Source organism: Jaculus jaculus, chromosome 9 (genome assembly GCF_020740685.1).
Source record: "Jaculus jaculus isolate mJacJac1 chromosome 9, mJacJac1.mat.Y.cur, whole genome shotgun sequence".
NCBI lineage: Eukaryota > Metazoa > Chordata > Mammalia > Rodentia > Dipodidae > Jaculus > Jaculus jaculus.
Genome location: NC_059110.1, coordinates 28034047 through 28046367, shown reverse-complemented (window position 1 = coordinate 28046367; position 12321 = coordinate 28034047). Strand labels below are relative to the sequence as shown.

The window sequence follows — 12321 nt, the reverse complement described above, 5'->3', positions numbered from 1 at the left end:
CATCTCCCTCTGGAGTAGAAGGAAGGTTTGTTTGCTTTTTGGTATAGTAAAGATAACTCCTCACTGCAAAATAAAAGGTAGGAGAATTTCTGGAGTCTCTTATAAAAAGGCTTCTTTTTAATGTTTATTTATTTATTATTATTAACAACATATTTCTTATGGATACATCATGTGTTGGTACTCTCTTTTCCCTCATCTCTGCCCCCATTCCTCAGTGCTCCTCAGTGCAGTTGCAAGTATTTCCCATGGGGTTGTGTTTTATGTATTGTGGAAGCAGCAGTCAGTTATTGCGGGGAGTGGGCAGGCAATACCTCTGTGCATGATGTCTACCTGTGGCTCTTATAATCTTTCTGCCTCCTCTTCCTCAAACTTTCCTGAGCAATGGTGGGTGAGTTCTAAGTCTACTTCAGTGATGAGCTCTCAGAAGTCTCTGGATCTGGTATCCTCAGGGTCTGTCTCCTTCACCCTGACGCTGATTGTCAGGTTCAGCATGGAAGCAGCCTTCTTGCTCACAAAAGAGTGGAGGCTTCTAAGCTCAGGAGTATGCCCATGGACACAGCCCCTTGCCATTGCAATGCATCATCTACCTCTGCATTGTTCTGGTGGACAATAAGGGACAAAACAAATCGTTGTGAACAGGAAGGTCATGGTAGCTTCTGTGTCAGTAGAAAAACCCCTTGTCTATGAATCAGGTGTCTTGTGCTTGGGTCTTGTGTCCATAAGCATGAAACTATGACAGACTGTCCTATGCTCCTGCAAATACAGAAAACTCTCAAAATTTGTATTTGTTACAAGCTTCCAGATATTACTGATGCTGTTGCCCCAGAGGACACATGTGTTTACCACAGATCTACATCATAACTGTGGCAATGAAATGTGTTGACATGTATGAGGTGTTTAAAGCTGTGACTGGCACCCATTAAGCACCTTTATGTTTGCCATAATTTTTAATGTGAATGTTTTACTTAAGCTTGGTACTCTGGTAAAATGTCAATATCATCTATCCTCATGGCCCTAACCCCTAGGAAGGCATACTCACATGGTGCTGCTTTTTAAAGTCAAAGCCCTTTGAACAGCCTTGGCTCTGGAACATGTTTCTATGTACCTAATTTTACTGGAAGTGAAGATACTAGAAGAGGGCTGCTAAGGGTTCAAGGCCCCAAGCAAAGTTGTGGGCAAGAACACAGCAAGGCGGCTGGGGGCATGTCAACACATCAATACCAAACTGGCCAATGGGAATGGGCCAGCTGAATGGAGGAAGGATCACTTTGGATGGAAAATAAATTTAAGGCTGGAGGCAGGAATGGAGAAGAAATAGTAGAATGAAGGCAGGATTGCTGTGACACAAGCAAGAATAGCAGAGAAAGAAGGAAAAGTGAGGAGGAAGAGCCAGATGGAAGACAAATTATGCGTAAGGCTTTCACTTTCCAGAAGTAAACATGGTTCTTTATCTCTTTTCATTTCCCTTCCTTTCCTTCTTTCCTCCTTCCTTCCTTCCATATATATATGTGTGTGTGTGTGTGTGTGTATATATAATATATATATATTAGTGGCTAGGGTTAGCTATGTAACCTAGCTCTCTTGAAACTCATTGTCCTCCTGCCTCAGCTTCCTGAATGCTTAAGTCACAGGCAACAGCAACATGACACCCAGCTAATTGCTTTCTTTCAAGCGTAGGGTATAGAGAAACTTAGAATATTTCATTGAAGTTAACTCTAGCTCCATCAAGCTCTGCAACATTCACTTATATCAGAATTGTATGCAATATATTTAGATAAGTAATATAAAATTTCAAAGGAAAGTAATTATAGAAAAGAAAAAAAATACCAATAATGGATTGTGAACTATAAAATAATCTCTCCTTTCACTCTTCCTGTACGTGTCTACAGAAGGTACACAAAGACATAGAATCCAAGCTGTAGTAGAATAAATGATGGACATTCAGTTAGTGTGTCCCTCAAGATGAAAGTCCTGTGGAAATGCCTGGGACAGAGATCTGGTGTTCATTATGAAAAAAATGCAGTATTTATTTCAGTATTTTGTATTTAGCGGTAATAATTAAAGTGGTCTGGGAGTGTAGCTCAGTTGCAGAGCACTTGCTTAGCACACATGAAGTCCTGGGTTTGAACCCCAGCACTGCATAAACTGGGCTTGGTGGTTCATTTCACACCCATAATCCCATTATTCAGGAGATGGAGCATTATAAATTACAATGAGAGCCTGAACGATACTGCATAAAATGCCAGAAAACCAAGTATCTACAGATAAAAAATTGAAAGATACTCCCAAATCAAAAGGCCTTTTGGTAAGGAACATCCCTGGCAAGCAGACAGAAACTACAACTGTACCTCTAGCTGGTCAGTCAGTATAATTTCTATAACTGTATCTTATCCTATCTTTGAGTCTAGCTTACTACTATATGAATACATTAATATATTTCAGTAAATATTGGAAAGAAATAGCCTCCTCTGCTTCCATTTCCACATAGACTACGGAGCAAATGGGAATGCTTCTCAGCTTTCACATCTGTCTATATAACAGGGTGGAAAGCCAGGATTTCAGAACACCACTTTATAGACAGGCAAAGATGGCCTTTGTTTTTGAAAGCAACAGCGTTATGTGGGCCACACAGTTCACAATGCCCTTCCCTCTGGCCCCCATTTGTCATAAGGCTGGAGTGAGCAGCTAGCAAGACAGTCACAGATCCAACGTTACTTGAGGGATAAACTGCATTTAACAACAAGAACAAAAAAAGACTTCTTGATGTACTAGAAAATGTTTGAACTTCTCTAGTGAGAGACAAGTGTGTGGTCTTCCCTTCTGTATGAATCACACATAAGGACCTACCCTGCTCAATGCCATTTACCTTTCAGACAGCCTCCTCCATTGTCTGTGCCTCATATTCCCTAGCTCATCTACTGATCCAGTGAAATGTGGCAAGGAAGGCAAAGTTTGGCTTTAACAAGCACATGACCCTTTAGGGCCACTTTGTTGGAAGGGATGGTAGGTGCAGCAAGTTGCATGCCTCAATAGACTTCCTACATTTTTGTGGGGGCAAAGAACTAATTTCCTATCCATCTATTTGTCACTTTCATAATATATAAATTTACAGATGCCAGATTGTATTTCTCTGCAATGTTTTATTTAGATGAGGCTGTAAAAGGCAAATCTATACCAAATTGAAACCAATTATTTTCTCAATTAGTGCCAAACATGTTCAAGTGTATTTTTGTCCTTAAAGAGGTGTTTCAAAATTGACTTGTCCAATTATCTCTGATACCATCTCAGCTGGATGACTGACTGGTTAGTGCTGTTTGGGCTCAACTAGAGCCTTTTTGGTTTAGATGTATTTAATTTTATCACACTGTTGTTGCCCAACAGATGTGAAAAGACCTGAGCCTCTCCTTGGCCCTTGTTTAGCTCAACACTCAAAATGTCTCAAGCCATTAATAAAGAAACTGGTGTGTGTGGGGGGGGGGGGAACAAACTGAAAAAATGTATTAAATGTTGAAGTGAGTGGTTAATCAGTCCCCCCTTCCAAAAAAATGGATAAAGGAATTGTAATGAAAGTCTCAAGTGAAAGAGAATATTCAGCACTCAAGGATAAGGGGACAGAGCAGTCAAGGGAGCTTTTAAACTTCTGTTGGAAAAACCCCTGGCCTCAGGCTTTAAATATTACAGGACGCTCCAAAGGAGCTGCCTCCCTTCTGTCTTCTCCGAGGATCCAGCCAATGTCCAACAATTGCAAGCTGAATCTTTGAGTTTGAGGTAGGATTATTTATCTGGGATTTTGTTTTGTCTGGGTTTTCAATGGGCCAGCCCCAGCTGTACATTTGGGGACAGACCATCTTGGTATTCAGCAGAGGGGTTGCAGCGCTGGGCTCCATTGGGAAGCTCAGCTCCCCCGCAGGGATGGAGTAATTAACAGACCATTAAGTCACCCTGCTCTGTTGAGGTTTGGGGTGGGTGGGGATACAGTGCAGGTCATTGCCTTGAAAACTTTTGTTCTGGAAGGAAATTATCAAATTGTTTTATGTGTACCACGCAGCCTGGCTGAGCTCTGGAGACCAGAGAGGACTTTCTGAAACTCAGGGAGCTGGGGAAGCAAAGAATAATAATGCTTCTAATCTCATTTTTTAAAAGATTCCCTCCAATATCCTCCCTCCTTGGATTGTTTTTTGTTTTCTTTATAAAACAGTTAAAAGAGGAATGATTTGCTCATTTGGCTATAACTAATGGAGACATGAATTATAAAGATGCCCAGACTGAAGTTTATCTCTGTGTCAATAAATCTCTGAACTAAAGCTCTGCCCCCTTCGCTTCTGTTTCTTTCATATTAATCAAGGCGTCTGCTTCCACCCTGTCTGTAGGGAAGAAAGAATAGGCCGTGAGTTTTCTGGTATATGAAAAATGAAGAAAAAGGAAGAAAAGGAGGAGAAGAAGAAGGAGGGCGTGCTGGAACCACTCCGTTTTGTTCCGAGGGTGGATTTGAGCCATCTGGCTTACATATTCCCAGTGGTCTTCCAGATAGGCCCCCAGCAACCTGAGGACAAGTGTCGTTTCTGATGTAACTGATGTCTTACTTGTTAGCCCCTCAGACGCACCTCACAGAGCCTGGTTCAGCAAAAACATTTACGAAATGTTCGCTGCAGAAGCCCGAAGAGAAAAGCAACCAGCTCTCTTACTCTATGCTAGGGCTGCTCCAGACGCGATGTTTAACCTATAGGTCCTAAAGATGGTGTGGGTGTCCTCGTCCTTTCCTGCCCCAGAAACAAGGGAGGGAGGATAAAGGACCAGGAGTAGAAAGGAAGGAGTCCCCATAAATTGTGTTCACTCAGACCTGAATTCCTTCTGTGGAATCAAGCAGCCTGCTTCAGCAGAAGGGCATTCTCAAGGTGCTCTCGGGATCCTGCTTCTAGAATTTTCCAGGTCCCTGGGAGGGAGGCGAGGGGTGCTCACAGTCCCAGCACTTTTGGAGGCCATGTAGAGATAGCCAGCTGGGAGGCGAACAGGAGCTTCCCGCTGAACTCGCCCGAGGAGACTCCTGAGAGCAGCTACCCGAAGTCTCACAGCCCCCTCTGCCCAGCAGCTCGCCCCTGGGAGGGCTGTGAGCCACAGCCTCTTGTCTCCACCCCTCAGGACATTGTGCACACTCTCCTGTAGGTCACCCTAAGATGACCATCTCCTGCCCCTGCCCCCCGCCGTCCGCCTCCCACCAACTCCAGGATAGATCTGGGGAATATTAAACTTTCCTGGCTGCGGGGACAAGTCTTGGGTAATACGCAAAATCTCAACACCAGAAGTGGTGGAGATGAGGAGGGGGTGGTCCTTGCTGAAGTCCCCAGCCAGGAAAGACACTGCTGCCCACCCTGACCACTTGGGCAGACCTTAGCGGGGATCTCCTTAGCAATGTGGACAAACCACCGTGTTCACCCGGGGATACAGGAAAGAGAGGAAAGAGAGCCCCCACCACACTTTCTCTCTCTCTCTCTCTCTCTCTCTCTCTCTCTCTCTCTCTCTCTCTCTCACACACACACACACACACACACACACACACACACAGTGAGGATTTGTCTATTATTGGGGATTCTCCTCTCTCCCGGTTTTCATCAATGCTTAAGGATTTGGGAGTTCTCTGCAGGAGCTGGAGTAGTCCGCGCTGGGGCCTGTTTGTGGAGGCACCTGTCCCAATGCATCTTACACCATCTGCACCCCACCTGTCAGGTTCAGGGACCTCAGGAGAAGGGGCACGGAGACCAGCGCTTCTCACAGGATTAAGAGCCAGCGGGTGACTCCCAGCGAGAGCAGAAAGGGAGTCCCTGAGCCAGGCTCAGCTGCTGCCGGAGGGTGGCATAGGGGTGTCTGTAACCCGGGCTGGCAGCTAGGGAGTGCGGATTCCCGCAGGTTCTTAAGCTTTTCTGGTCTGGCCCACCCTCTCAGGGTCCCTAGCCGTGCTGAGGCTCCACTGTTCTGGGGAGGGGGTCTCACAGACCTCAGTGACAAGGGGACTCAGCAGACTCAAGGCTTCAGAGTTTGTCCCACGAAAAGGAACGGAGAGGGCACAAGGGGCGGCAAGGCTGGTGAGAGAGAGGGCAAGGGGCTTCGCTCAGCCAAGCTCCTAGAGACCTGAAGAGCTAACACAGCTTCTGCCACCAAGGGCGGCCCCTCTGGCCTAGTTTGCTCAAATGGGAGCTTCCAGAACAATCCTTAGCTCCTCCTCTCCCTTCTTCCCTGATCTGAGGATCCCAAATCTGAGACCACACATGGGTGGGTGCCATGCCCCAATGCCTTCTCTTCCTAGTTCCCTTTTCGGGGCACTGATGACCTCCTGCTGGCCCAGGGGAGCAGGCAGGGGCTCCTGGGCAGGAGCTGAAGGAGGCAAGAGACTTGAGTCTGCTGGTCCTATCAGGACAAAGCCTCCCAGGGAATGAGGCTGATGTTCTAGGGAGTCTGCTAGAGGCTCCACCTGGTCCTGACCCCCAGGGGCCAGGATCAGGTCTCCACTGTCTGCAGAAAGAGGGAAGAGTTAAGTATTGTTGGGAGGCCTTGGGGCACTGGGGTAGAGTGCTGAGAGCCCACCCTTAACAGCCAGCTTGTGTGTGTTGCAGGGGGATCTCTGCTGTGCCCCAGAGGCGAATGAGAGGAGGAAAGAGGCCTCAAGTCTCCACCAGGGACCTGGAGGAACACAGTAAAATGTGTTGGTCTCAACTTACATTCAGGGAACTTTGTAATTTGTGCTAAAGACATCAGAGGTAGCCACAGCCCTTTGCAGCCTGAAAAGGGAAGCTCGGGGCTTCCTGCTGACATGTAGTCCTAGGAAACCTCTATCAGCTCAGGCTGCTTCTCCTGGCCCTTTTGCCAGAGATCAGACCCCTGGGTTCAAGAGGAAAAGGAGGAGGAGGAGAGCATGCCTACAAATAAAGAACCGGTGCCTCCCTTACCTCCCACCCACACCTTTCTCTCTCTTTCCAGGACTTAAAAGTTCAGACACTGGCCTGGGAAGGGTTTCTGAAGTTTCTCCAATTATCTCTCCCAAGAAGCTTTTGCTAGCCTTTTAAGTGTAGAACAGCATTTAATCTAGAATGAAAGTAACTTGGTCCTGTTACTGGATTGAATTGAATATTAAATTTATGGACTTGGGAGAAAGTGGTGCATTGATGATTTTTAAAACCCTCTGGCCAAAAACCATTTCCCCCTTCAGGGATTGAGTATCCTTGTTTCTGGCAACTGGAAAAGCAATGAAAGGAAAGATCTGCCTGAAAATTCACAGGCCAGGGACACACACCCCAGACCCTCCCCAAGAGGCTAGTCAAGATTTATTTTTCTTCTCAATAAATCAGAAGACCCCAGAAGCCCCGATTCCCAAATGTCCTTTCTTCTTGTTCCTCTGCTGTTCTTAAAGAAATCATGTGGCCAATGCTGCAGAGGAAAATAATGTTTGTAACCCAGAGAATAGCTTAGGGTGTTTGTAGAAGAAAAATAATTTTTTGTTTGTTTGGTTTTTGTTGGTTGGTTTGTTTGTGGTAACTCAGCAAAGATTTTAGGGCACTTGTGAGGTCTCCTTGATGTTAGCTGAAAGGAATATCTATTTCCATTCCAGTTGCTGAATATGTGAACCCGGGTACAGAGGGTGTTGGGTATGAAGTTCTTTTCAGTTCAGCTCCCCAAGAGGGAGGACCTCACTGCTCCCTCATTGGATCACGAGAGGCAGCTCAAACAGTTTCTGTCAGCCCAGGGCAAAAGCCAGCACTTCTGTGACATACCGTGTGGCCAGATTCTTTTCTAGTTCTTGCTTAAACTTAGGCTGTAGAGAAGAAGCCCACCCTGAGCCAGCTGCAACTTGTGGGGGTGGGGGAGCCTACCCCAGAACCAGGCCATTTGGAAACAGGACTCAAAAGAAGTTAGAAGCTTGGGAGGGGAGTCAGAGCCATTTCCCTGATCAATGAAACATCCCTTTCTGAATAACAAGCTCCCAGGGAAAGGCTGAAGGGCTGTCTTGTGTTGGTTTCCAATAAATCCTCACTGGGCTCCTTCCTCATCCTGAGACATGAATCACACTTGGGAAATGGACGATTACCCCTCCATTTGTCTACCTATGGGGAGGGAACTGGGGGGGAAATACCCTGCACTATAGCCTCTTACTGGTAATGCCTCTTCCCTACTGAGACCAGAGCTCTGGGTTGGAAGGTGAGAAGGGATGGAGGAAAGAGAGGTGCATGCAAGGGGGACCCAGGGAGGTGGCTCCCTTGAGGCAAGTGGCTTTGGGAAGCAACTGGAAACAGCAAAGGAAGAGCAAGACTCTCTCAATTTCCTCTTCTGCCTGGATCCTAGAAAGAGACCAGGGGTCCCAGGCAACTCTGTGACGTTATTACACCTTCTAATTCAGAAGCAAACTCTGGGTGGTACCTATCTATCAGAGGCCCACTTTCCCTGGAAACATAGAGGGCCTAGGCCCAGCTAGGACCTGTGCCGTGGGGCTTGTCATCAGAACTTGATTTCTTATATCTTTCAGCAAATCTACAAACCCCTGTGCTGGATTACTCTTGTGTATGCAGCAGAATTAGAACTGTTATTGGGGATGGAAAGTGGGAGTGAGTGAAGTGCAAAAGTCATTTATTAAAAGGACCCCTGGTTTAGCCAACATTTAAGCTAAAGATGCCTGCTGTGTTTGGCTAAACATAATAGCAAAGGGAGAATTCGTGCTGGGAGTCCGTGAGATTCTAAGACTTGGGCAGTTGTTTGCCTCGCCGCCCACCCCCACAGTAACCCAGAGACTACCCTGCAAAGTAGAACAGCCTTCCCCTCTGTGGGGCGTGGTGCGCAGGGGGCCAGGCAGCCCAAGGAGTAGCTGATTATCCTACTGCCATACTGTGTTAACATTTTAAATATACACTGGACTTTCACACTCAGGGGATTAACAAAGACCACAAGTTCGATTTAAACCAAAAAAAAAAAAAAAATGAAGAAGAAAAAAAAAAGAAATGAACTTACTGCTTCATTCTTGTCTGCTGTCAGCGAAGTCACCACTCTGTCTCTTGTTTCCTGCCACCTTGCATTTTCCAGATTCTTAAAATCTTAATTCCTGAGTCTATGAGGGTCTGATTACTGCAGAGAAATAAGGAGCTCACGTAGCGAAGAGAACGAATATGGACAACACTCTAATGGAAGGACATTTAGATGCAACGATCACACCAATGTACCCATCTTCTTTATTTGTAAGTGACCTGAGAAAAGTCTTCCCATCCCACTCCATCTACATCTATACCCACATCAAAATATGCCTTACTGCCCCCACAGGTACCCAATCCCACCCCCCCATCTCCTAAGATTTTAGGCAAAGGCAAAAAAAATATATATCAGGATTTAAAGGTTCTTTTTTATTTGAAATCTCATCCAGAAACACTGGCTTTTTAATAAATATATCATAGTTATCAAGAATATATAAAAAATAAAGACAGGTATTGTCTTTGAGGCCCTAACAAAATATTTCAAGCAAATGTTCAGGAAAATAAAAATGGCACCCTTCCCCAAACCACAGTTAAGATTTCAAAGCTGTTAACAGACAGAGCTGATCTGGCATGCAGAGTAACTGAGCAAGGAAGGTAGGGCAAGCTACTATTGGAAGCCCAAGCTTTTGCAATCGCTGTCCCTAGGGCGGCCCAGGAAGAATTGGAATGGAGTTTGAAGGACTTCGAGTGGGGACCGAAGTGCGAATGACTATTAATCTTTGCAATCTGTCCCCCTCGTTGATTTTTTGTTTTTGTTTTTGTTTTTTCATTTCATACAATCACAGACAGATATATGGGATACTTTAGGGAATTCACTAATAAATCCTTGTTACAAGGAAAATGGCATAACGGCCTGCACAACATGTTTAGACAAGATTCTTTTAGAAGCGCACATGCATTCTTTTGGCCTACACTGCGTGGAAAGGAAAACCCACATAGGAGGTTCATGCCCTGGACGGGAGTTGAGATTCAAAACTTGGATATTCATTCTGTCTCTCTCTTTTGAAAATCCATGGACAAGAGATCATCATTGTTGAATCCATCTCAAGGAAATATTTACATTTGTTTTGCGCAAAGGGATAGTCATCTTTTCCCAAGGTGAGAATACAAAGCCAGAGAAGTTAGCCAACTTCACAAGTTTGAAACTACACCGACCCTTCTTTGATATAGCAGATGCAGTTTGGACAAGTGCATAAGGCAGTGAGAAATATCTGCCCCGCATGAAAAAGAGAAGCATTGCATGCAAAACGCGACATCTGGTCCCCTCAAGACCACCTACAACTTGCGGTTTGGTTTTGGTCCTTCCCTGGGCGGGGTGGGATCTGAGATCTCTCAGAGGAGGATGAGGTTTTTTTTTAGGGGGGAGCACCCTCCCTGCTACACACACACACATACACACACACACACACACACACACACACACACACACACACACAGCGCTCAGCTTCCCGCTTCTCTCCCGGCCCCGCACCGCCCTCCTCGGATGGTTAGCAGCTCTGGCTTCCCCGCACCGCAGCCAGGTCCGAGGCTCACTTGAGCAAGTCTTTGGACTCGGCCGACAGCCGGGCCATGTTAGCGGTGGAGAGAGCAGACAGGTGCGGCGGCGGTGGCATCTGGCAGATGGTGCACGGACAGGGCAAGCCGGTCCAGTGCTGGAAGCCGCTGCCCAGCTGCAGCGCGGGCGGCGTGGAGGGAGCCTTGAGCAAAGAGTGGGGAGGCCGGATGGTGCCCAGGGCTGGCAGGGAGGCGGCGGACAACGGGGACGAGGCGTTGCCGGACGTGAGCGCGCCGCCAAGGATGGGGTGCACGGGATGCACGGCGTTGGCCGCGTGCGCCGGATGGCCCGTGGAGTGCCCCACGGTCCCGCAGTGGAAGGCCGAGTGGTGACCCCCGTAGATCTCACCCACCAGCCTCTTCATCTCCTCCAGGGAGCTGGTGAGCATCAGAATGTAGTTTCTGGCCAGCAAGAGGGTGGCGATCTTGGAGAGTTTGCGCACCGAGGGCCCGTGCGCGTAGGGCATGACCTCGCGCAGCCCGTCCATGGCCAGATTCAGGTCGTGCATCCTCTTGCGCTCGCGCCCGTTGATCTTGAGCCGCAGCTGCTGCAGGTCCTGTTCCGACAGCTGCTTCTTGATTTTGTACTTGCTACTCTCTCCCGCGGCCTTGGCGCCGGCCCGCGACAGGCTCTCGCCGGGCATCTTCTGCACCATGTCGCCCTGGGTGGAGGACACTGAGTTAAGACGGCTCTCCTGGTGGTGGTGGTGGCGGCGGTGGTGGTCCCTCAGGTACATCTCGTCCATGTCCGGAGAGGAAGCTCTGCTGGAAGCAGAGCTCGAATCAGAATTCATGATATTACAAGGGATGCAACCCTAAGTTTGGGGGGGGTGGGGAGGCTTTTAGGAGGGAAATTAAAGAGAATCTCGAATTAAAAGAAAAGAAAAGAAAAATTCCGCACGGCCCAGCTTCTTCGTTGCAAGACGTGAGAAGAAAAGCGAGGCACCGCCTTGCCCCGCCTCTCTCTTTCCCCCCTCTCCCCTCTCTGGGGTGAGCTCGTTTCCTGGTCAGCCACTTGGTGTGTGCTTGAACTAACCTCACGCCGAAAGAGAGGGGCTTTTATAGAGCTGTTACACAGAAAAGGGACAAAAGGAGCCGTCCTATCTCTCCTGGGCTGGTTAAGATGACGTGCCGTCATTCAGGGCGGTGCGCTTTGCTGTCCTATTTAGCGAGGATTCCTATTCAGATTCTTTGTGGGGTCGCCCTGGGACACCTCTGCTCCCAGCCGCTAGGAGCCCCCAGGCACAAAAACCCTCGGATTGACACACTCACCGCTCCAGCTCAGGCCTTCCTGGCTCTTTTTTTTTTTTTTTTTTAATACTTTATTCCACCCCATCCCCTCTCCATCCTAATTTCCCTAAGCAAATCTTACACCTAAGGAATCCTTGGAAAGGAAGAAAAACGTGGGAGATTGTTGGTCCAGGTTTCTCTGGAATTAGAGAGAGGAATAGAAACGTGTGCGTTTCTTTCTTTCCGAAGTGCCCACAAGTTTAAACGGTAAATGTGGGCAAATACAGATCCCAATGGAAAGAGATGTGTGTGTGGTGCGTGGCGGGGGGGGGGGGGCGCGGAGGGGATAGAGGAGTGGATGGAAGAGTGGGACCTGGGGGAGGGGGTCTGCATAGGCGTTCCTGTTCAGGAGCTTTTCCTTCGTTAGTCTAAGCTCCTTTTGAAAACAACGACATCCGCTTAACCTGTTTGTTAGGCCCATCTGCTATAGTTTCAATGAGTATTTGCCCTCTATGTTGTCGGGGGAAGA

General features: G+C 47.5%; 1 protein-coding gene across 1 annotated transcript; it reads right to left on the bottom strand.

Annotated features, from left to right (window-relative positions):
• Positions 1 to 10537: 10537 nt before the first annotated feature.
• On the bottom strand, positions 10538 to 11356 carry Olig3 (oligodendrocyte transcription factor 3). The gene has a single exon (XM_004651169.2). The coding sequence runs from the start codon at positions 11354 to 11356 to the stop codon at positions 10538 to 10540; it is 819 nt and encodes a 272-aa protein (XP_004651226.2).
• Positions 11357 to 12321: the final 965 nt, after the last annotated feature.